Consider the following 22,690-nt stretch of genomic DNA (forward strand, 5'->3'; position numbering starts at 1 on the left):
AAGCCAGTTCTGTATCCAAATGGTTAGTTCTCCCTGTATTCCATGAGAGCTAACCTTGCTAACCAGTCTCCCATGCGGAACCTTGTCGAACGCCTAACTGAAGTCCATATAGAACATGTCCAACGCTATGCCCTCATCAATCCTCTTTGTTACTTCTTCAAAAAGCTCAATCAAGTTAGTGAGACATGATTTCCCACCCACAAAGCCATGTTGACTATCCGTGATCAGTCCTTGCCTGCCCAAATATATGTAAATCCTGTTCCTCAGGATTCCCTCCAACAACTTGCTCATCACTAATTTCAGGCTCACCAGTCTATAGTTCCCTAGCTTTTCATTACCAACTTTCTTAAATATCGGCAGCACATCAGCTACTCTGCAGTCTTCCGGCACCTCACCTGTGACTATCAATAATACAAATATCTCAGCAAGGGGCCCAGCAATCACTTCCCTAGCTTCCCACAGAGTTCAAGAATACACCTGATCAGGTCCTGGGGATTTATACACCTTTATGTGTTTTAAGACGTCCAGCACCTCCTCCTCTATAATATGGGCATTTTCCAAGATGTTACCATCTATTTCTCCATATTCTATATCTTCCATGTCTTTCCCCACAATAAACATTGATGCAAAGTATTCACATAGTATCTCTCCCATCTCCTGCAGTTCCCCACTTGGGCTGCCTTTCTGATCTTTGAGAGGCTCTATTCTATTCCTAGTTACCCTTTTGTCCTTAATGTATTTTATAAATTGCTTTGGATTCTCCTTAACCTTATTTGCCAAAGCTATCTCATGTCCCCCGTTTGCCCTCCCGATTTCACCCTTAGGTATACTCCTACTGCCTTTATAATCTTCTAAGGATTCACTCAATCTCTGCCGTCCGTATCTGACACATGCTTCCCTCTTTTTCTTAACAAAATCCTCAATTTCTCTAGTCATCCAGCGTTCCCTACACCTACCAGCCTTTCCTTTCACCCTAACAGGAACATACTGTCTCTGGATTCCCATTATCTCATTTTTGAAGGCTTCCCATTTTCCAGCCGTCCCTTTACCTGTGACTATCAGCCCCCAATGAACTTTAACTTTTAGATCCAGTCTATCCTTTTCCATCACTATTTTAAAACTAATAAAATTATGGTCACTGATCCTAAAGTGCTCCCCCACTGACACTTCAGTCACCTGCCCTGCCTTATTTTCCAATAGTAGGTCAAGTTTTGCACCTTCTCTAGTAGGTACACCCGCATACTGAATCAGAACGTTTTCTTGTACACACTTAACAAATTCCTCTCCATCTAAGCCCTTAGCACTATGGCAATTCCAGCCTATATTTGGAAAGTTAAAATCCCCTATCATAAGGGGCAGCACAGTGGCTCAGCAGTTAGCACTGCTGCCTCACAGCGCCAGGAAGCTAGGTTCAATTCCAGCCTCGGGCGCCTGTCTGCGTGGAGTTTGCACATTCTTCCCATGTCTGCGTGGGTTTCCTCCGGACGCTCTGGTTTCCTCCCACAGTCCAAAGTTGTGCAGGTCAGGTGAATTGGCCATGCTAAATTGCCCGTAGTGATAGGTGCATTAGTAGGGGAATGGGTCTGGGTGGGCTACTCTTCAGAGGGTTGGTGTTGTTGGGCCAAAGGGCCTGTTTCTGCACTGTAGGGAATCTAATCTAATCAAAAATAACCACCCCTTTATTCTTCCAGATAACTGAGATCTCCTTTCAAATTTGTTTCTCAATTTCTGGCTGACTACCGGGGGCCTATAGTACAATCTAATAGGGTGATTATTCCTTTCTTAGTTCTCAGTTCCACCCAACTTCCCTGGACATGTTCTCAGGAATTAGTGGTGCTGGAAGAGCCGCCGCCTCCGCCTCCAAACTTACTTTTACAATCAGGACTCCCGCCCACCTTCCAAGGACCCCTTCGCCTGCCTCCAACACACTCCATCCACCTGGACACCCTGTGCTGGCCTATTACCTGCCCTTGACCTCTTCACTTCCAACAGCCGCCGGGACATTAACCGCCTCAACCTGTCGACCCCCCTCCCCCACTCCAACCTCTCACCCTCACAACGCGCAGCCCTCCAATCCCTCTGCTCCAATCCCTACCTCACCATCAAGCCAGCAGATAAAGGGGGCGCAGTAGTAGTCTGGCGCACTGACCTCTACACCACTGAAGCCAAACAGCAACTCGAGGACACCTCTTCCTACCGCCCCCTCGACCATGACCCCACCCCCCATCACCAAACCATCATCTCCCAGACCATACAGAACCTCATCACCTCAGGAGATCTCCCACCCACAGCTTCCAACCTCATAGACCGGGAACCCCGCACTGCCCGGTTCTACCTCCTTCCCAAGATCCACAAGCCTGACCACACTGGCCGACCCATTGTCTCAGCATGCTCCTGCCCCACTGAACTCATCTCTACCTACCTCGACACTGTCCTATCCCCCCTTGTCCAGGAACTCCCCACATATGTTCGAGACACCACCCAGCCCTCCACCTCCTCCAAGACTTCCGTTTCCCCAGCCCCCAATGCCTCATCCTCACCATGGATATCCAATCCCTTTACACCTCCATCTGCCATGACCAGGGCCTCCAAGCCCTCCAAGTCCCCAACAGTGCCCTTCCACCGACACTCTCATTCATTTGGCCGAACTGGTTCTCACCCTTAACAATTTCTCCTTCGAATCCTCCCACTTCCTCCAGACCAAAAGGGTAGCCATGGGTATCCATATGGGTCTCAGCTATGCCGGTCTCTTTGTCAGCTATGTAGAACAGTCCACCTTCTGTAGTTACACTGGCACCACTCCCCACCTCTTCCTCCACTACATTGATGACTGCATCGGCGCCACCTCGTGCTCCCGTGAGGAGGTTGAGCAGTTCTTCAACTTCACCAACAACATTCCACCCAGACCTTAAATTCACCTGGACCATCTCTGACACCTCCCTCCCCTTCCTGGACCTCTCCATCTCCATTAATGACGACCGACTTGACGCTGACAATTTTTACAAACCCACCAACTCCCACTGCTACCTAGATTACACCTCTTTGCACCCTACCTCTTTCAAAACTGCCATCCCGTATTTCCAATTCCTCTGCCTCCGCCGTATCTGCTCCCAGGAGGACCAGTTCCACCACAGAACACACCAGATGGCCTCCTTCTTTAGAGACCACAATTTCTCTTCCCACGTGGTTAAAGATGCCCTCCAACGCATCTCGTCCACATCCCGCACCTCCGCCCTCAGACCCCACCCCTCCAACTGTAACAAGGACAGAAAGCCCCTGCGCTCACCTTCCACCCTACCAACCTTCGCATAAACCAAATCATCCACCGACATTTCCGCCACCTCCAAACAGACCCCACCACCAGGGATATATTTCCCTCCCCCCCACTTTCCACCTACCGCAAAGACCCTTCCCTCCGTGACTACCTGGTCAGGTCCACCCCCCCTCCTGGCACCCTACAACCCACCCTCCCCTCCTGGCACCTTCCCCTGCCACCGCAGAAACTGCAAAACCTGCGCCCACACCTCCTCCCTCACCTCCACCCAAGACCCTAAAGGAGCCTTCCACATCCATCAGAGTTTTACCTGCACATCCACTAATATAATTTATTGTATCCGTTGCTCCCGATGCGGTCTCCTGTACATTGGGGAGACTGGACGCCTCCTAGCAGAGTGCTTTAGGGAACATCTCTGGGACATCCGCACCAATCAACCACACCGCCCTGTGGCCCAACATTTCAACTCCCCCTCCCACTCTGCCGAGGACATGGAGGTCCTGGGCCTCCTTCACCGCCGCTCCCTCACCACCAGACACCTGGAGAAAGAATGCCTCATCTTCCGCCTCGGAACACTTCAACCCCAGGGCATCAATGTGGACTTCAAAGTTTCCTCATTTCCCCTTCCCCGACCTTATCCTAGTTCCAAACTTCCAGCTCAGCACCATCCCCATGTCCTGTCCTTCCTGCCTATCTTCTTTTCCACCTATCCACTCCACCCTCCTCCCTGACCTATCACCTTCATCCCCTCCCCCACTCATCTATTGTACTCTATGCTACTTTCTCCCCACCCCCACCCTCCTCTACCTTATCTTTCCATGCTTCAGGCTCTCTGCCTTTATTCCTGATGAAGGGCTTTTGCCCGAAATGTCGATTTTACTGCTCCTCGGATGCTGCCTGAACTGCTGTGCTCTTCCAGCAACACTAATCCAAAATCTGGTTTCCAGCATCTGCAGTCATTGTTTTTACCTATGTTCTCAGGAATAACCACCCTAAGTACAGCTGTAATGCTACCCTTATCAAAAATGGCACTCCCCCTACTCTCTTGTTTCCCTTTTTGTCCTTCCTAAAGCATTTCTATTATGGGACATTAAGCTGCCAGTCCTGTCCATTCCTAAGACATGTCTCTGTAATTGCTATGATATCCCAGTCCCATGTTCCTCACCCTGCCCTGAGATCATCTATCTTCCCTGTTAGGCCTCTTGCATTCACCATTTTGGACCAAGAACGGGTAGATCAGGGTCCTTTCTAGATGGGTATTAAGTTAAATATGCTGGATGTCCAAACAGTCTTTGGGATTCAGGTGCAAAGGTTTTTAAAATACCATGAACAGGTGAAGAAAATAAGCAAGAAATCTAATGGAACACTAGCCTTTATATCTGGAAGACTTGAGTACAAGGATGCAGACGTTATGTTGCACTTATACAAAGTTCTGGTTAGACCCCACTTGGAGTACTGTGAGCAGATCTGGGCACCAAACCTTAGAAAATATGCGTTGGCACTGGGGGGAGTAGAACACAGGGTTACAAAAACGATACTGGGACTTCAGAGGATAAGTTATGAGAAGAGATAATACCGATTAGGCCTAATTGAAGTCTTCAAGATATTAAAAGGAAAAGGCAGGGTAGATAATCTATTTCCACTTACTAGGGATTCTAGAACTAGGAGGAATAGTTTGAAAATTTGGGCTAGACTGTGAAGGAGAGATAGTAGGAAACACTGCTACACACTCAGGGCCATAGATGTTTAGATATCTCTTCCATAAATGGCAATGGAATGCTGATCAGTTGTTAATTTTACATCCAAGATAGATATATTTTTGTCAAGCAAAAGTACAAAGGGATATGGTGCAAAGGCAGGTACGTGGGGTTAGGCCACGGATCAGCCATGATCTCAATGAATGGTAGAATAAACTCAAGGGGCGGAATGGGTCACTCCTGTTCCAAAATTCCCATGTTCCAAAAATATTCTGATCAATCTTTCTTACATGCAAACTGGATCATAATGTACCAAATCAAATGTCAGCATCATCAGCTTTCATAAAAAAAATCTATAAAGCTTACAGCACGGAGGGTGACCATTCAGCCAGTCATACTTGTGCAAATTCTTTGAAAGGACAGTCAAGCTTCATCTCACATCCCTGCTTTTTAATCTGCAACATTGAAGTTTCTTATCCTCAAAAACATTTCCAATCCCTTTTAAACCTTAGTTATGGAATCAACTTTCACCACCTGTTCAGGAAGACAATTTCAGAACCTGCAAATTCTGAGTGAAGAAAGTCATCATGATTTCCCCACTAGATTATTATTCCAATAACTTTTAACCATACCCAGTATCAACTTCCAGTGGTATTGCTGTAAACCTGATTAGCATCATCTCTTGTTGCCAGTAATTGCCTCCCAAGATGGAGGTGAAGATCTTATCTTAAAATAATTAATGCTTTTCTCAGCATTAAATTGCTGCAGGGCCATAGGTTTGTGGACAGGTTCATCCACATAATGTTAGCTGAGGATAGGTTGAAAGGATATGTCTTGGACCATGTGTAAAAGAACACCCAGTCCAAGAGTAATAGTGCTGGTAAGAAAAGTAGCTGTTATCATTGACATATTGGCTCTGATTAGAAACTAGATTTTCTTGCATAAAAATCTTAAAATAATTACTTGAGGTCATAATATGGCTCATTTACACTTGCCATATATGACATGGATTCCTACACAGAGATCTGTTGTGTGCAAGTATAAGGAATATGTTCAAATCTTGCATCTTTTTTCAGTTAACCTGGCACTTGGGAAGCTCAGGCTTCTTCATTGCTTTTATGGCAACATTTGAGCCAATCAGAATCAACTTGCCAAACAATCAGCACCCTTTTCTACTGTAATATTAATTGTTGCAATCATTCTGAAATTTTACATTTTTCCATTTGTCCTGAAGTGCAAGTCAAACAGCTTTAACAATATGTCTCTCTTTTCAGCAATATTCTAGACTTCAATAAATTCTGCACACATTCCAGACATCAACAGATTACAAGCCTTTGAACAAGGAGCAAGAGTAGACCATTTAACCCCTCAAGTCTGCTCCACCATTTCATAAGATCACAACTGATCTTAATACAATCTCAAATCCACATTGCCAACTTCTCCTGATAACATTTCATCCCCTTGCTGAACAGGAAACTGTGTACTTCTGCCTTAAGATATTCAAAGACTCAGCTTCCACAGCCTTTTCACAAAGAAAGTTCCAAAGAATCATGATTCTCTGACAGACAAAAACAAATGCCTCATCCCTGCTCTAAATAAGGGACTCTTTACTTTTAAACAGTGACCCCTTGTTTGAGAATCTCCCAGAAGATGAAATATATTCTCTGCATTTTACCTGACAAGATTCCTCAGGAAGTTGTATGTTTCAGTTAATTCGCCTCTTATTCTTTCAAACTCCAATCCCATACTGTCTGACCTTGCTTCCAAAGAAAATTCTCCCATTCCAGCTTTTGGAGTTATTCTCGGTGTTCCAGCTTCATAGACTAGCTGGGCTTTTCCTCACTATCATGATCTTCAGCATTTATACATATGATACCCACCCATTATAATCCCTAAACAGATAATTAATATTCTCCATTCAGCCACACCTAGAATTCTCCACAATAATCTGTGTAGTGAAATCCTTCCTAAGATTCAGCAGCTTTGTTGTTCATGAGCACTAAAGAAACCATGGATTATTCAACCAGAGTGATAAATGTTGTGTTCTGTGACATTAAAATGGGTATTAGACTGAATAAACGCTGTTATATTCAGTGGCTGCCTTCTACTATGGTAGATAGTAATCAATAAGCTAACTATAAGACTCATTGCCAGTTATGACTCTAATCACACCTTCAAACTTTCCAACTGCTTTTTTTGTGATGTAATAGCTAATTTAATATCCTCGTAGAGATCACAAATCAGGACAGTTTATTTTTGTTAAAATGATTCAAATTCTGTTTTGCATCAGAGATCTGACACATTGATAATCTCACTATGTAACTTGGCATTCAAAAATGTAACAAGGTTGTCACTTGTTTACTTGCTCTAAAAAATTGGGCACTACATTATTCAGAAAGCGGTGCAAAATTAGAATATGCTATGACATGGTTGATGCAATCAGCAAAGACATTTCAAAGGAATATCAAAATAAGTACCCAAGTGTGGTGTAAAATTCCAAGCAGTGGAATGTGGTGAAACGGTTAAAAATTATGTCCCAATACATGTGTGAATCTAACCGGAATGGAGGTGTTGCTTAGTCCCGTGTGAATCTTCTTATCTGTATGTAACCAGAATGGAATGTGTTTTTTAGCCTTGCTCTGCTGTTCACATGAATGTTTATATCTGGAAAAGAGTATATCAGCTGGAAAAGTCTCCAGTTCGGTGAGTCTGCTCCGGGGTTACGTTTAACCGCCGAGCGTGGGTTGTTGGCAACCGCTCTACGAGAACTGACGGCTCCCAGTTTTGGTAACATGTAGAGTGAGTATAAGCCAGACCCGTTGTGGCGACGCTGCGGGGAATAAAATGCCCATTATTCTAGCAGACTCGCCTCTTGGTCGTTTGTTCTGTGTCAGACTACTCTCCTACGAACCTGACCTTGAGAATTTTTTAAAACATTTGGCGTAGTCGGCAGGATCAATCGCAATTGAGGAGAGATTTTGATACAGAACAATGTTTTGGAAAAAGACTAAGAAACCAGAAGAACAAACTGTGGAGGTCCCGACCGTCCCGGGATGGCATGGATGTGGGCATGTACGTGGCAGTTTGTTTGAGAAAGGATCCCAGTCCTGCCGAAGAACCCCTTGCCTGGGGTACAGCGGAGGATGTGGGCATGTCCAAAAAGCTGAAGCGGAGTTAACAGAATTGAATGGGATTGAACTGAACTGAACTGAGTGGAACTGAAGTGAATCTAATTGAACGGAACAAAATGGAACTGAGCTAAATTGAATTGAAATGGACGGAACTGAATTGAACACAATTGAATTGAACTGAACAGACCTGAACTGAGCTGAATTGAATTACACTGAATTGACTGAACTGAAATTAACTGAAACGAATTGAACTGAATTAAGCATAATGTAACACATGTATTGGGCCAAGCAGTGGAATGTGGTGTAAAATTATGTCCCAATACATGTGTGAATCATAATGTAACACATGTATTGGGCCAAGCAGTGGAATGTGGTGTAAAATTCCAAGCAGTGGAATGTGGTGAAACGGTTAAAAATTATGTCCCAATACATGTGTGAATCTAACCGGAATGGAGGTGTTGCTTAGTCCCGTGTGAATCTTCTTATCTGTATGTAACCAGAATGGAATGTGTTTTTTAGCCTTGCTCTGCTGTTCACATGAATGTTTATATCTGGAAAAGAGTATATCAGCTGGAAAAGTCTCCAGTTCGGTGAGTCTGCTCCGGGGTTACGTTTAACCGCCGAGCGTGGGTTGTTGGCAACCGCTCTACGAGAACTGACGGCTCCCAGTTTTGGTAACATGTAGAGTGAGTATAAGCCAGACCCGTTGTGGCGACGCTGCGGGGAATAAAATGCCCATTATTCTAGCAGACTCGCCTCTTGGTCGTTTGTTCTGTGTCAGACTACTCTCCTACGAACCTGACCTTGAGAATTTTTTAAAACACCAAGGGAAAAAGGAAGGGATTACCTGCAGATTGGATTACCTGAAGCAGGAATCGAAGGAAACTCATGCACACCATGAACACTAGTATTTAACTGTTAGGTAAACTGACCTCTTCCTGCGTTTCTTCCTGGTTTGAATTATGTTTTATTAAATTTTGTTCCTTAAAATCAAAATTTGCAATAATTATAAGCAACTTTTTCATGTAGGAAGATAACTTCTAAGAGGCGAGGAAACTCTCAGTGGGTTCCCTACATTCATGTGAAAATATAAATAACACTGTGATCATGCAATATCAGAATAGATGATCCTGCCAAAGATGAGTAAATAATTTGTTCTGCTATGCTGCTGACAAGCCTTAGATAACTGTGACACTAATACCCTGCAACAGGATACAACGGCATAGGAACAGCTTTTCAGCCCTTCCAGCCTGACATGGTGGTGCATTATATTTTTTATTTAAACTTATATAACACAACATATATAGAAAAACATAAAATAATATTATGAATGTGGTGGGATGGAAGTAGAGGAGTACATTCACAACCAAATTACTTAAACACTGAATAGAGTTGTAATAATGATGAACTCCAATTGTCCAAATATTATTGTGATAGTCACAGTGTAAAAGGCTGAAAGGATGAAGAAATTCTGAGAGAAGTACATCACTGATCAGTAAATCTATGGCTTGGGAGTAGAAAACTGTGGTCTGTCTCATTTGAGAGAATGGTGTGGGACAAGTAGAGCATGTTTCAGTGGAGAGAAATGGGAAATAGTGATCACAATATCATTAGATTTTCAGTGTTATGGAAATGTCCAAAGAACAATCAAATGTAAATGTACACAGCTGGAGGAGAGAAAATTTCAGTGCTATGAAAGTGATTTTGCATTCAAACCAATTTATATATCATTGAAAATGTATTATTTTGTCAACTAGCAAAATCATATGACTTTTAAAATGTAATACTTAAAATATTTTTCAATACGAAAGTTACTTGAAATGGACCATATCTTCTGCTAGGAGCTGCCAAGAACTGGATGTTGGAACCATGTGGTTGTCATGGCAAGATGCCTTCACCTGAATTGCCTGGAAATTGAAATTTCCTAAGTGATTGGAACCTACAAAATTCCCAACTCCGAATTAGAGTCAGCAACTTCAGAGGGTCCTGACAAATACTTACCTGAATGCTTAGCCAGGTAATGTCAGAGGAATCAAAACCTGTTGTAAATAACTATAGAACTGATCTCCCAGACACAACATTGCCTCTCCCCATCAAACCTCCTTGACATCCCATGGAAATCTGACCCTTCCCCCTGAACCAACACCCTACAGGCTCCCATACCCCTGACATCCCCCATCGTGATCCCTGACTTGCCCCCAATCGTCCATAACTCCACATCTTTCCAAACAGACTCTGGATCCTACTCTCAGACCTGACCACATCCATGCCATGAGAATATCCTGCAAAACACTAAGTGTTCCTGACATTGTCAGGACCCTGATGCAGAGACCATTTCTCAAAGAGTCTGAAGTGCATCAATATTTCTAGTAGCCAGCCAATGAGCAAGCTATTTCCACAATTACCATTTCAATTAGGTGCAGTAGGCAAGCTCCCAAGGCAATAGGCCCAGTAGAAAGACATTTAGTACTTGACAGACACTAATCATACCAGCAGAAACAAACACTACTGAAGCACAGTTTCATGGTTCCTGAAAATGGAAGAACTGCTGACAATTTTTTAAGATGTTAAAGTTCACAGACAGCCCTCACCTGGTCAATCAATGTAAAGGGAAAATATCTTCATAAGTCTGGCTTGCTGGAAAATCAACTTAGTGGGGAAGTCTGTCTAATGTTTGAAAAATCAACATGCTCAATCTACAATTGAACTGCACTTTAATTGGTCTATTTGGGCTATGTTGTGCTGTGACCTGTTTTGTAGTTTCTGACATGATGGTACTTAAACTAATGCATAGTGTAGTGATTATAATGAGATCAGCCAGGTTGACATAATAGAATATGAGTTCACTGATTGGGGCTGTTAATCTGGTCCAATCAGGAAGCCTTGGCTGACAGATAAGAACAGGCGTGTATTTCCTCCTCTAATTCTATTTTGATTTGATCCCTACCCTCCCCCTTCATTCTTTTTTTCCGTATAAGTATTGCCATTATCAAGCTTTGCTTTTTGCTGGTTCATCAACCACATGGGTGTTTCTCTGATGGTGGAAATTTTGAATAAGATTTTTGCATAATGGTATCTTTACTGAGTCACTGCACATATACAAATATAACACAGGTGTTGTGGAAAAAATATAAGTACTACTGCTGTGAAGAGAAAAGAATAGGAGAATTTGAGTTCCTGTTCACTCTGAGTGCAGGCTCTGAGGGAGTTGGATCAGTGACAAGGACTGTCAAAGTGTAAATAAAGGGTGACTTGATGAAGGGTTACCAGTCTCTGTGGAGTTATTTCAGTGGTAATGAAGGAAAAGCACACACCTGACAATATTTGCTCGAAACAGCCATCTTTGAGTTGAGATAAGCATTTCTGGCATCAACCCTTTATTCGGGAAGCTTGATTCATTTAATTCTGTTGAACAATGTGCCCACTGTGTGGAAAGAATGCTTTTTTTTAGGTAAATGATGATGGAGCAGATAAAAAGCAATGAGTAATTCTCAATACAGCATGCTACTGTTTTTTTGGGTATTAGGAGACTTAAGTTTGCTGAGGTATCAGATGCTAAAATCTGTCAGTTTATTAAAGGAATATGATGACCCTAAGCCTCCTCCAATTTGGAGACATGATCAGTTTTATTCAACAATTCAAGAACAGGAGGAATCTGTATTGGGATTTTGATTAGGTTAAAATGATTAGCATGGGATTTTGATTTAACCATGAGTGCGGTGCTGACAGACTGTTTGGTATGTTAAGATTAATGATATAACAATGCAAAGGCACCTGCAAAAAGCCAAAAGCACAGTTAGACTTCAAACAGGCGCTCAAATTGGCTTCATCATTGGAAAATGCCACCGGTGGAGCATATGAGTTTTGGGTATTCTAGTGGAAGTGGACATCCTCGCAGTCTGATGGAGTGAAGGCAATTGCATAACCTCACTCAGGAAACACACAGTCACAGAGTCATAAAGATGTACAGCATGGAAACAGACGCTTCAGTCCAACTCGTCCATGCCTGAGGCGAGAATTGAACCCAGGTCTCTGGTGCTGTGAGGCAGCAGTGCTAACCACTGTGCCACCGTGCCGCCCATAAACAGCCTCTGGGAGTTATTTCATACAGGATCAATGAAACATGATTTAGATTGGATAGTACTTAGACTTGAAGCTCCTTGAGTTTGCTCAATTTCAGACAAGTTGTACTTAAAAAATCTCATCTAACCTATCGAAAACTCAATCAAGTTCATAAAAGATTAAAAAAAAACTGAAGTTAGAAAATGCTGAAGGAAATATTGAGTCACAATCAAAAGGAATGAGAACCTCTGAATCTCAGACTATCTACAAAATTAAGCCAACACTTCAATTTGTGATGGTCTCCCCTACATTGAGGAGACAGGACGCCAATTTGCGGAAGATTTCAGAAAACATCTCTGGGACACATGCACTAAGCAAGCCCACCGCCCTGTGGCCAAACACTTTAACTCCCCCAAAGATGTGCAGGTCCTGGGACTCCTCCACCGCAAACTCTAGCCACCTGACGCCTGGAGAAAGAATGCCTCATCTTCTGCTATCGGTCCCTCCAACCACACGGGATAAATGTTGTGTCCTACATGTCCATTCCCACCTATCCACTCCACCCTCCTCTCCAACCTATCACCTTCACCCACACCTTTATCTACCTATTGCACTCCCAGCTACCTTCCCCCCAATCCAACCCCACCTCCCATTTATCTCTCAGGCCCCTTGGGCCACCCCCTCACTCCTGATGAAGGGTTTATACTTGAAATGTCAATTCTCCTGCTCCTCGGATGCTGCCTGACCAGCTGTGCTTTTCCAGCACCACACTGTCCAACACTTCACTTACCAACTTTAGTGCTACTGGTAACATCCATTACAACAGCCTTAATGTTGAACGATCTATTCTACATGAACAATTCATAGACTGAGCTATATGTTTGTTTTTTTTCAAATTTTTATTCTTTGATCTTACCTCTTATTCCAATCAGTGTGAATGTATGTAAGTGTTATTAAATTATCTTGCTTTAGTAATTAATAAACTGTTCTTGTTAACTTAAGAAAACCTAGCTAAATTGACTCATTTTAAATGTAAATGAGTGTCTCCCTCTCTGTAACAGTGACCCCAAGTTTCTAGTTACTTGCCACTTCACCTTGCTCCCTGGCCAACCTTTCAGTCTCGGGTCTGCTGCAGTGCCCCAGTGACGCTCAGCATTAGCCGGAAGAACTGCATCTGATTTCCCATTTAGGGACCCTGCAGCCTTCAGGACTCAAATAAAGTTCAATAATTTTATAACCTGAATACCTTGATTGATGTCTTTTACCCACACTCTCCCCCAGACCCTCTGGAGATGAGCTACTTTCAGCACAGTCAACCTATTTTCACTGACTTATGGTCCCAATTATCAGATTTTCTCCTCTGGGTTGCCATTTTCTATGCCTGACTGTCTTTTTCTCTGGCTGGCTCCATCTCCACCTATCTGCCTACTCTTTCCCCCGCTTCTTTTCATCAGCATATACGTATATAGTTGTTACTATCTGTACTATCAGTGAGTCCAAGCTCACTGTTCTCGAAACATTATCTCAACTTTCACTGAACAGATGCTGCCAGATCTGCTGAGTTTCTGTAGTAATTTCTGTTTTTATTAGAGAACTAGAGGACATGGTTGTCCACTGAATGGAAGGCCACACGACAAAAAAAAAGTATTTTTTGCAGCAAGAGGTCTGAATTTGAACTACACTGCCTGATAGGATTTTGGAGATAGATTCTGTACCTAAACAGCACAAGTGCAGAACTATGGAGAGAGGAAAGGGAGTGTAAAAATTTGCAGAAAGTAGGCATGGACTCAACGTAATGGATGAAATCCCTCTGTGCAGCAACAATTCTATGACTCTATGACATCCCTGTCTGTTAATGCTTACTCATTTCTTTTTATCTCCAATAAAGTACTTGTGCCCACCGCAGAGATTGATAATCCCTGGGATTAATCATCTGTATTCATCTGAGCAGAGATTAGACAGGCTGCATCTTCTATGACACACTCTCCACTGAATGAATAATTAGAACTTGTTCTAGCTTACTGAAAGATCAATGAACAAAGAACACAAATTTATTTTAACTAGAAAAATAGTCAAAGGTGAGAGGCAAGGATCAAAACTAATTTAATAATTCTTTCAAAACTGTTCTATTTCCTGTGTTGCAAGATTTCACAGTTCCATACACTCCTGTGGGTTCTGGGCAAATACTGGTTACTTGCTCAAATAAATGGAGGGTCTATTCACTAGAGCTACTATTGCCATTTCAGCAGTTTGTACCTTACAAGAACAGGTGCATAATTGATATAGAGAAAATTGGGAACGTACCCTTTGCAATTTCTCAGGTCGTAGCACTTTCATTTCTGACTCACAGGATTATGGGTTTGTATCAATTTTCAGAACTCAATCACAAATTTTTTGGCTGGCATTCCAGTGTAGTACTAAGGGACAACTGTAGTATTGGAGATTCTGCCTTAAAGGATGAGACTCTAAATGAGGCCCTGTCAGTACTCTTGAGGGGTAAAATGCCACAACGTTATTTTAAAGAGACCAGAGAAATTATCTCCAGACCTGGCAAATATTTATCATACAAACAATATCACAAAAACAGATTATCTAATCATTATCACATTGTTTGAAGGAGTTTTCTGTGCATAAATTGTTTAAATTTTATACATCACAACTGAATCAATTCTCATTGATGGTAAAGTGCTTTGTAATGTGTGGTCAAAAAGTGCTACATAAATGCAAGACTATTGTTTCTTCACTACTGCGTTAAAAATCATGTGCTGTAGTGCATTTAGCAAACTATTTCATTCACAAGCTGCATTTAGACCTCAGATTTAACAAAGTACCTAGATGAACAACTAAGATAATTCTGCAAGCCATGTTCCATCATTGATTTTTATATCTTCTGCCCAAGGGAAACACAAATGGTGAAACAGCTCTGAAATTGTCACCGAGTTTACAATTTTGGACTGTTAGCAGTATTTCTTAAATAATCTCCTTTTAAGATTTTCCTACTTTATTTTCATCAAGTCATAAAGATTGACAGCACAGAGAAAGGCTCCATTGCATCTGCACTGGTCAAAACAACCATCTAACTTGTTTAATCCCATTTACCAGCACTCGGCCCATAGCCTTGAAAATCTTGGCATCACAAGTGCATCTAACTACTTCTTAAATGTTTTGAGGGTTTCTGCCTCCACCCCCACTACAAGCAATAAGTTCCAGATTCCCACCATCCTCTGGAAGATAAAGTTTTTTCTGATTTCGCCTTTGAACCTTCTGCCCCTTACCTTAATTTTTATTGATCCCTCCATTAAAAGAAAAAGTCCCTTCCTGTCTACCCTGTCCATGTTTCTCATAATTTCATATATCTCAATCATGTCTTCTCTTAACATTTAAGGAAAACAATGCCAGTCTATCCCATTTCTCTTCATTACTGTAAATCTTCAGCCCAGGCAACACCCTGGCAAATCTCTCACACCCTTTCCAATGCTATCATATCCTTCCTTTAATGTGGATCTAAGAAATGGACAAAATTCTCTAGCTATGGCCTGATCAAAGTTCTATACAGTTCTAGCATAATTGCTTCACTCTGAAACATTATGCCTCAATTAATGAAGGCAAGTAACCCTTTCTTAACGTTTTATCTTTCTTAACTATTTTATCCATCTGCCCTAATACCTTAAGGGTCCAGTGTACTTGCACACCAATGTCTCTCTGATCCATAGTGGTTTGGAGGGTCCATTCATTCATCATCTATTCCCTTTTTCTGCCCAAGTGCATCACCTCTCATTTATCTGGGCTGAATTCCATTTGTCTCTGATCAGCCCCATCTGTATCCTCATGTAGTTTAAAGCTATCCTTGTCACTATTTACAACCCCAGCAACTTTTTGTATCATCTGTCAACTTCGTGATCAACCCTTCTACACTCAAGTCCAAATCAAATGTTTAAACCACAAAAAGCAAGGGCCCTGACATTAACCCATATGGGACCCCACTGGATACAGATTTCCAGTGGGAAAACTACCCCACAATTATTTCTGCCTGCTTCCTACCACTCAACCAATTGTGGATCCAATTTGCCAAATTTCCCACAGACTTTCACCTTTACCAATGTCCCATGCTGGACCTTAATAAAAGTCTTGCTGAAGTCCAAGCAGACTACGTCAAAACCATTGTGCTCAACTATACATCTGGTCACCTCTTTGAAAAATTCAATCAAGTTGGTCAGACATGAACTTTTAAGTTCCCCCTTTCATATTCTATACTCCTCTAGGGTTTCCACTGAAAACATGCTCTCTGTTCAAGTTGATAGGTTAATACTAGGCAAGGCACTTACACATCAGAGGAATCTAATTTTTGTGCATATAGGTTGGTTATAATATCTTTTGGATGCTTCAATACTACGAAATCCATGCCCAGTTTCTTATGTAATGGCAGATAACATTAGCATTGCTGTATCGGGTAAAATACCTGTTGAAGGCAAACCCACACCAGTGAACATATTGGGGTTACCAACTCAGAGTGAAGCTATTCCAGAAATGTTTCTTTCTCTGATCATGATGGTGTCATCAATTGATCTTTGAGCTGTCTTTCCAAATCTATGCACAATAATGCCTAAGGAGTGTACTTATTGCACTAATATTTATGCTTTAATAAACATACAATGGGTGAAGCAGAAGCACATCTGATTCCACCCCATTCATTTGCTATTTCTTCTGTGAACTATCCAGATGATTGGAACAATAGGAACCTCACACATTGGTCAGACCGACCAATCTGTTAATATCCTATGCTTTAGCATGACAGTGTCTAGTCAGCTTGGAGATGAATAACATCTCTCAATGGAACATATTTCAGATTTCAGGCCTTGTGACTTTTTTTTAATCAATGCAATTTTTCAAGCCCAGTCCCAATGGAGGCAGCAACACCTCTTTATCTCACAGGCAGTCAGTGGCAGTTGAAATGTGTTGCCAGTTGCTCCACTTCCTCCTTTATTCTCTCAATCCCATCAAGGTCACCTCAAGTTCTTTCTCGCAGCAGTAGTGGTGGGGAAAAAAACCCAGCAAGTGACAGTTGGCAGCAGCAATGCGCATGAGGAAAGTACACCTGCATTTGCACATGTGTGACCTCATTAATCAGGGTCTGACACCACACTGGTCCAGCATGAGAGTACTGACTGCAAAAACAAGTCACAGAAATGCAGTCTGAGCAGGCGGGAAAGTTGAATTACATAATGGAATCAGATAAATATTCAAATCTTCTTTAGGGAGTTTGATGGCGTTTCTGGTAAATGATTAGGTTTTCCAGGAACCAACCCATCCCTCTTTTCTGGGTCAGCAGGTTGAGTTTTGCTTTCTACAGAAGGTACAATTAATGTCTGACAATGTCACTATCGCCGTTTATCTGTTAAGTCTGGGTTCACGTGTTTCCTCCTTTCTCAATAATCACTCATTCCCCAGTCATCGTGAGTTGCTGTTCTCTACAACCCCATTTCCACCAACTAGTCGGGTAGCAATTCCCGTCGGTTTCAGGCAGACATTCGAGTTTCAGTCACTGAAATGCAGCTCATGGGTTTAAATCTCCTGAGTCCAGAGCATTGATGGATCCATTAGTTTGCTACTTACCTCAACTCTGTACATCCCAATGTAAAGCCAAGCCTATATGATACCAACTTCTTTCTTAGATATTTGACAGTAAACTGAACTCTTTAGCTATTTTTCAAAAGATTTTCTCCATAAAACAGCAATGGTAGGGTCCTGCAGCAGTTGTGATGCCTCAGACACGAATATGAGAAACAAAAATTGGGTGAGAATATTGTCAATTTATTTTGTACCTGCATTACATGTTTAATGGCAATGGTGCCTTGTCTTGCTAGTTTTTATTCTTGGATGACCATAGTTTCACAATTAAACCATTGCTTGTTCTTGTGCTAAACTGAAGGGTTTGTTATCCCTCAAACATGAAGTCATCTAAAAACATTATGTCACCTAAAAACAAGTTTTTAATTTATCAAGATAAGTATATCATCTTTCCAATCCTTTTAATCTTTTGTAAAATTCTGCACTATGGGCTTTGGTTCTTCCCAGAGTTTTTGAATATAAAGTAAAAGGACAATTGGTTTTTGATTTTAATGTTGAAACTTTATTGCTGGAACAGCACAGCAGGTCAGGCAGCATCCAGGGAACAGGAGATTCGACGTTTCGGGCACAGGCCCTTCTTCAGGAATGAGCAGAGAGTGTTCAGCAGGAGAAGATAAAAGGTAGGGAGGAGGGACTTGGAGGAGGGGAGTTGGAAATGTGATAGGTGGAAAGAGGTCAAGGTGAGGGTGATAGGTCGGAGTAGGGTGGAGGCGGAGAGGTCAAGAAGAAGACTGCAGGTCAGGAAGGCGGTGCCGGGCTGGAAGGATCCGGCTGAGACAAGGTGGGGGGAGGGGGGATGAAGAAACTGGTGAAGTCCAAGTTCATCCCCTGCGGTTGGAGGGTTCCCAGTCGGAAGATAAGACGCTCCTCCTCCGACCGTCGGGTTGTTGTGGTTTGGCGGTGGATGAGTCCAATGACCTGCATATCCTCGGTGGAGTGGGAGGGGGAGTTGAAATGCTGTGCCACAGGTTGGTTGGGTTGGTTCGTCCGGGTGGCCCAGAGGTGCTCCCTGAATCGCTCCGCAAGTAGGCGGCCTGTCTCCCCAATATAGAGGAGGCCACACCGGCTGCAGCGGATGCAGTAGATGATGTGGGTGGAGGTGCAGGTGAATCTGTGGCGGATATGGAAGTTTCCCTTGGGGCCTTGGAGAGAAGTGAGGGGGGAGGTGTGGGCGCAAGTGTTGCACCTCCTGCGGTTGCAAGGGAAGGTGCCGGGAGTGGTGGTTGGGTCGGTGGGGGGTGTGGATCTGACAAGGGAGTCGCGGAGGGAGTGGTCTCTACGGAAAGCTGATAGGGGAGGGGAGGGAAATATATCCTTGGTGCTGGGGTCTGTTTGGAGGTGGCGGAAGTGACGGCGGATGATGCGCTGTACATGGAGATTGGTGGGGTGGTAGGTGAGGACCAGTGGGGTTCTGTCCTGGTGGCGGTTGGAGGGGCGGGGCTCAAGGGCGGAGGAGCGGGAAGTGGAGGAGATGCGGTGGAGGGCACCGTCGACCACGTCGGGGGGGGAAATTGCGGTCCTTGAAGAAGGAGGCCATCTGTGTTGTACGTATTTTGAACTGGTCCTCCTGGGAGCAGATGCGGCGGAGACGAAGGAATTGGGAGAATGGGATGGCGTTTTTACAGGGGGCAGGATGGGAGGAGGTGTAGTCCAGGTAGCTGTGGGAGTCGGTAGGTTTGTACAACAAACCTACCGACTCCCACAGCTACCTGGACTACACCTCCTCCCATCCTGCCCCCTGTAAAAACGCCATCCCATTCTCCCAATTCCTTCGTCTCCGCCGCATCTGCTCCCAGGAGGACCAGTTCAAAATACGTACAACACAGATGGCCTCCTTCTTCAAGGACCGCAATTTCCCCCCCGACGTGGTCGACGGTGCCCTCCACCGCATCTCCTCCACTTCCCGCTCCTCCGCCCTTGAGCCCCGCCCCTCCAACCGCCACCAGGACAGAACCCCACTGGTCCTCACCTACCACCCCACCAATCTCCATGTACAGCGCATCATCCGCCGTCACTTCCGCCACCTCCAAACAGACCCCAGCACCAAGGATATATTTCCCTCCCCTCCCCTATCAGCTTTCCGTAGAGACCACTCCCTCCGCGACTCCCTTGTCAGATCCACACCCCCCACCGACCCAACCACCACTCCCGGCACCTTCCCTTGCAACCGCAGGAGGTGCAACACTTGCGCCCACACCTCCCCCCTCACTTCTCTCCAAGGCCCCAAGGGAAACTTCCATATCCGCCACAGATTCACCTGCACCTCCACCCACATCATCTACTGCATCCGCTGCAGCCGGTGTGGCCTCCTCTATATTGGGGAGACAGGCCGCCTACTTGCGGAGCGATTCAGGGAGCACCTCTGGGCCACCCGGACGAACCAACCCAACCAACCTGTGGCACAGCATTTCAACTCCCCCTCCCACTCCACCGAGGATATGCAGGTCATTGGACTCATCCACCGCCAAACCACAACAACCCGACGGTCGGAGGAGGAGCGTCTTATCTTCCGACTGGGAACCCTCCAACCGCAGGGGATGAACTTGGACTTCACCAGTTTCTTCATCCCCCCTCCCCCCACCTTGTCTCAGCCGGATCCTTCCAGCCCGGCACCGCCTTCCTGACCTGCAGTCTTCTTCTTGACCTCTCCGCCTCCACCCTACTCCGACCTATCACCCTCACCTTGACCTCTTTCCACCTATCACATTTCCAACTCCCCTCCTCCAAGTCCCTCCTCCCTACCTTTTATCTTCTCCTGCTGAACACTCTCTGCTCATTCCTGAAGAAGGGCCTGTGCCCGAAACGTCGAATCTCCTGTTCCCTGGATGCTGCCTGACCTGCTGTGCTGTTCCAGCAATAAAGTTTCAACTTTGATCTCCAGCATCTGCAGACCTCACTTTCTCCCTTTTGATTTTAATGTCATGTGTATTTCACAAATAAGAATAAATACTGTGCAAAGCTTTCATTTATTGCCATGAAATGGCGCCATTTTGAATAATTTAAGAATAAGAAAAAAAGAGAAAGATATAGCTTGAAGAGAGCCAGCTCATTGCTGTCAATAATGCCTGTACCACTGTACCTCTGCCACCACTTCACCACTGCCTGCACTGGACCAACCAATCTCAAAGTCGCATCTCTTGTCCAGCTCATCAATATTGCTGTGATGCCTTCCTGCCCCTGCTTCGCGGCCCCCTGTGTTGGACCCAACCCACAACAAAGTCGCCAATCCTCATGCTCCATCTTTTGCCGCTGGGTCTACCTCACTGCATTGTCTCTGCCGACGCAGCAGCCACCGATTCCAGGTCCTGTACTTGGTGCAAAGTTTAAGCAGGGGCTCACTCTCCTCCATGCTGGGCTCACTCAAGATTCATTCCTGGGCCCGCTCAAGATCCTTGGTAGGCACTCCCAAGGTCAACACCCTGGGTCCAGCTCGAGACTGTTCAAGAGCTGTGCTCTGGGCTCTTACCACCATCAGTGCCATCCAAACTCAGGACAAGGTAAGTAAGTAAAGAAAAAGGGGAAAAAAAGCAACAAAAGTGGCCAGAGTGAACGAGCTCCTGCAGAGGAGCCCTACTCTCCTGCCATCTTGGACCAAAAGTTTACAACTCCCATTGTTTTATCGCCCATTAATGCATACACTGTGCATCAGTTTCTGGGTGAAAAAAAGGTTGTTAGCATTGGCTAAATCCTAGTATATAGCTATCAGCTGCACACACCAACACATCCTCACCACACACAAACCCCAGTTCAGTTAAAGAAGGATGCATCTTTATGTCTGTAAGGCCAATATATTATATTACTGTATCTACTGAGGACACAGAAACCTCTCTTGAACAAACTGTAATTTCTCCTTTTCAGTCTTATAAGATATCTTCAAAAACTAGAAACCATTTTGAGCTTTCAGAGAAGTGAAACAAGCATTGGAATAAGCTCATTTTGCCATCATGCTGTGACTTGAATAGCAAGTATAGCTCACTGTTACAATTTCAGAAAACATACTGCAAACCTTTGATTGGCAGCTCAAGTGGAAGAATGACTCGAGACAACTTTTACTCACATTTTACTGTATTTAGAAACTATCAAAATTATGTCTGAACTTCCACTGAATGTGGCTCACGCACAACATTCTGTAACATTGCCCCAATTTCTCATTTGCGTTTAAACAATGAAAGATGTCCAGCAATGGTTTAGATGCCACTGCACCTTAGCATTCTGCTACATCTTCTCTAGACAGCTAGAAGTGACACTTTAATGAACTAAAAAGGCATCTTACCTTCTCAAAGTGCTCATTTACAGAGAAGTTCTCATTGCATGGTGGTTCTTGATTCTGAGAAATTTATGAAAGAAAAGAAAAATATGTAGACCCTGCATACATTAAAAAAACTAATGACGATACCACAGGGGCCTGTACCATTATTTCCTTCATCCATAGGGCACTAGCTTGACAAACGTTTTTACCGAAATATACAAGGACTTTTTGATATATGTACACATGCCAGTTAAACTTACCACTCTTGCAGATTTTTTGTTACGAAAAATTAAAAGCCTCCACATTCTTTAAAAACAATAACTTTCCAACACAAGAAGGAACACAGAGTTTTTTCATCAAAAAGGAACTTGTTTGCCTTGCTGTGAAAACTATTACAGTCCGGCACAGGAAATTATGCAATTTCCAGCACAAGCCTCAAACTTCACATTGATAACATAGAACAAGGATTCTGGAAATGATAAAAGAAAGCAAGGTCGCCTATTCCTACACAAATATTGTTCCTTGCTTGAATATGATATATTTCCACTGTACTCTAATCACATACAGCCAGCAGTATATTGCTGGCACACCAACGTGTTATTGCACTCAGAATCAGTCGCTTGTGCGATTATTTTTTAAACGCCCATAT

General features: G+C 43.7%; 1 protein-coding gene across 1 annotated transcript in view; it reads right to left on the minus strand.

The window, feature by feature from the left end:
- Window positions 1-22,409, minus strand: part of LOC122552908 (ribosomal protein S6 kinase alpha-2) — a 438,338-nt gene extending 415,929 nt beyond the window's left edge. Inside the window, exons 1-2 of the mRNA XM_043696114.2 lie at window positions 22,302-22,409; window positions 22,066-22,119 (exon numbers count right to left, since the gene is read on the minus strand). Of these exons, the coding sequence (XP_043552049.1) occupies window positions 22,066-22,119; window positions 22,302-22,346 (99 nt within the window). The 5' untranslated portion in view covers window positions 22,347-22,409. The remainder of the gene's footprint in view (window positions 1-22,065; window positions 22,120-22,301) is intronic.
- Window positions 22,410-22,690: the final 281 nt, after the last annotated feature.

Source organism: Chiloscyllium plagiosum, unplaced genomic scaffold (genome assembly GCF_037043375.1).
Source record: "Chiloscyllium plagiosum isolate Xiang-an unplaced genomic scaffold, Cpla_swu_hap1 HiC_scaffold_10, whole genome shotgun sequence".
NCBI classification, from domain to species: Eukaryota; Metazoa; Chordata; class Chondrichthyes; order Orectolobiformes; family Hemiscylliidae; genus Chiloscyllium; species Chiloscyllium plagiosum.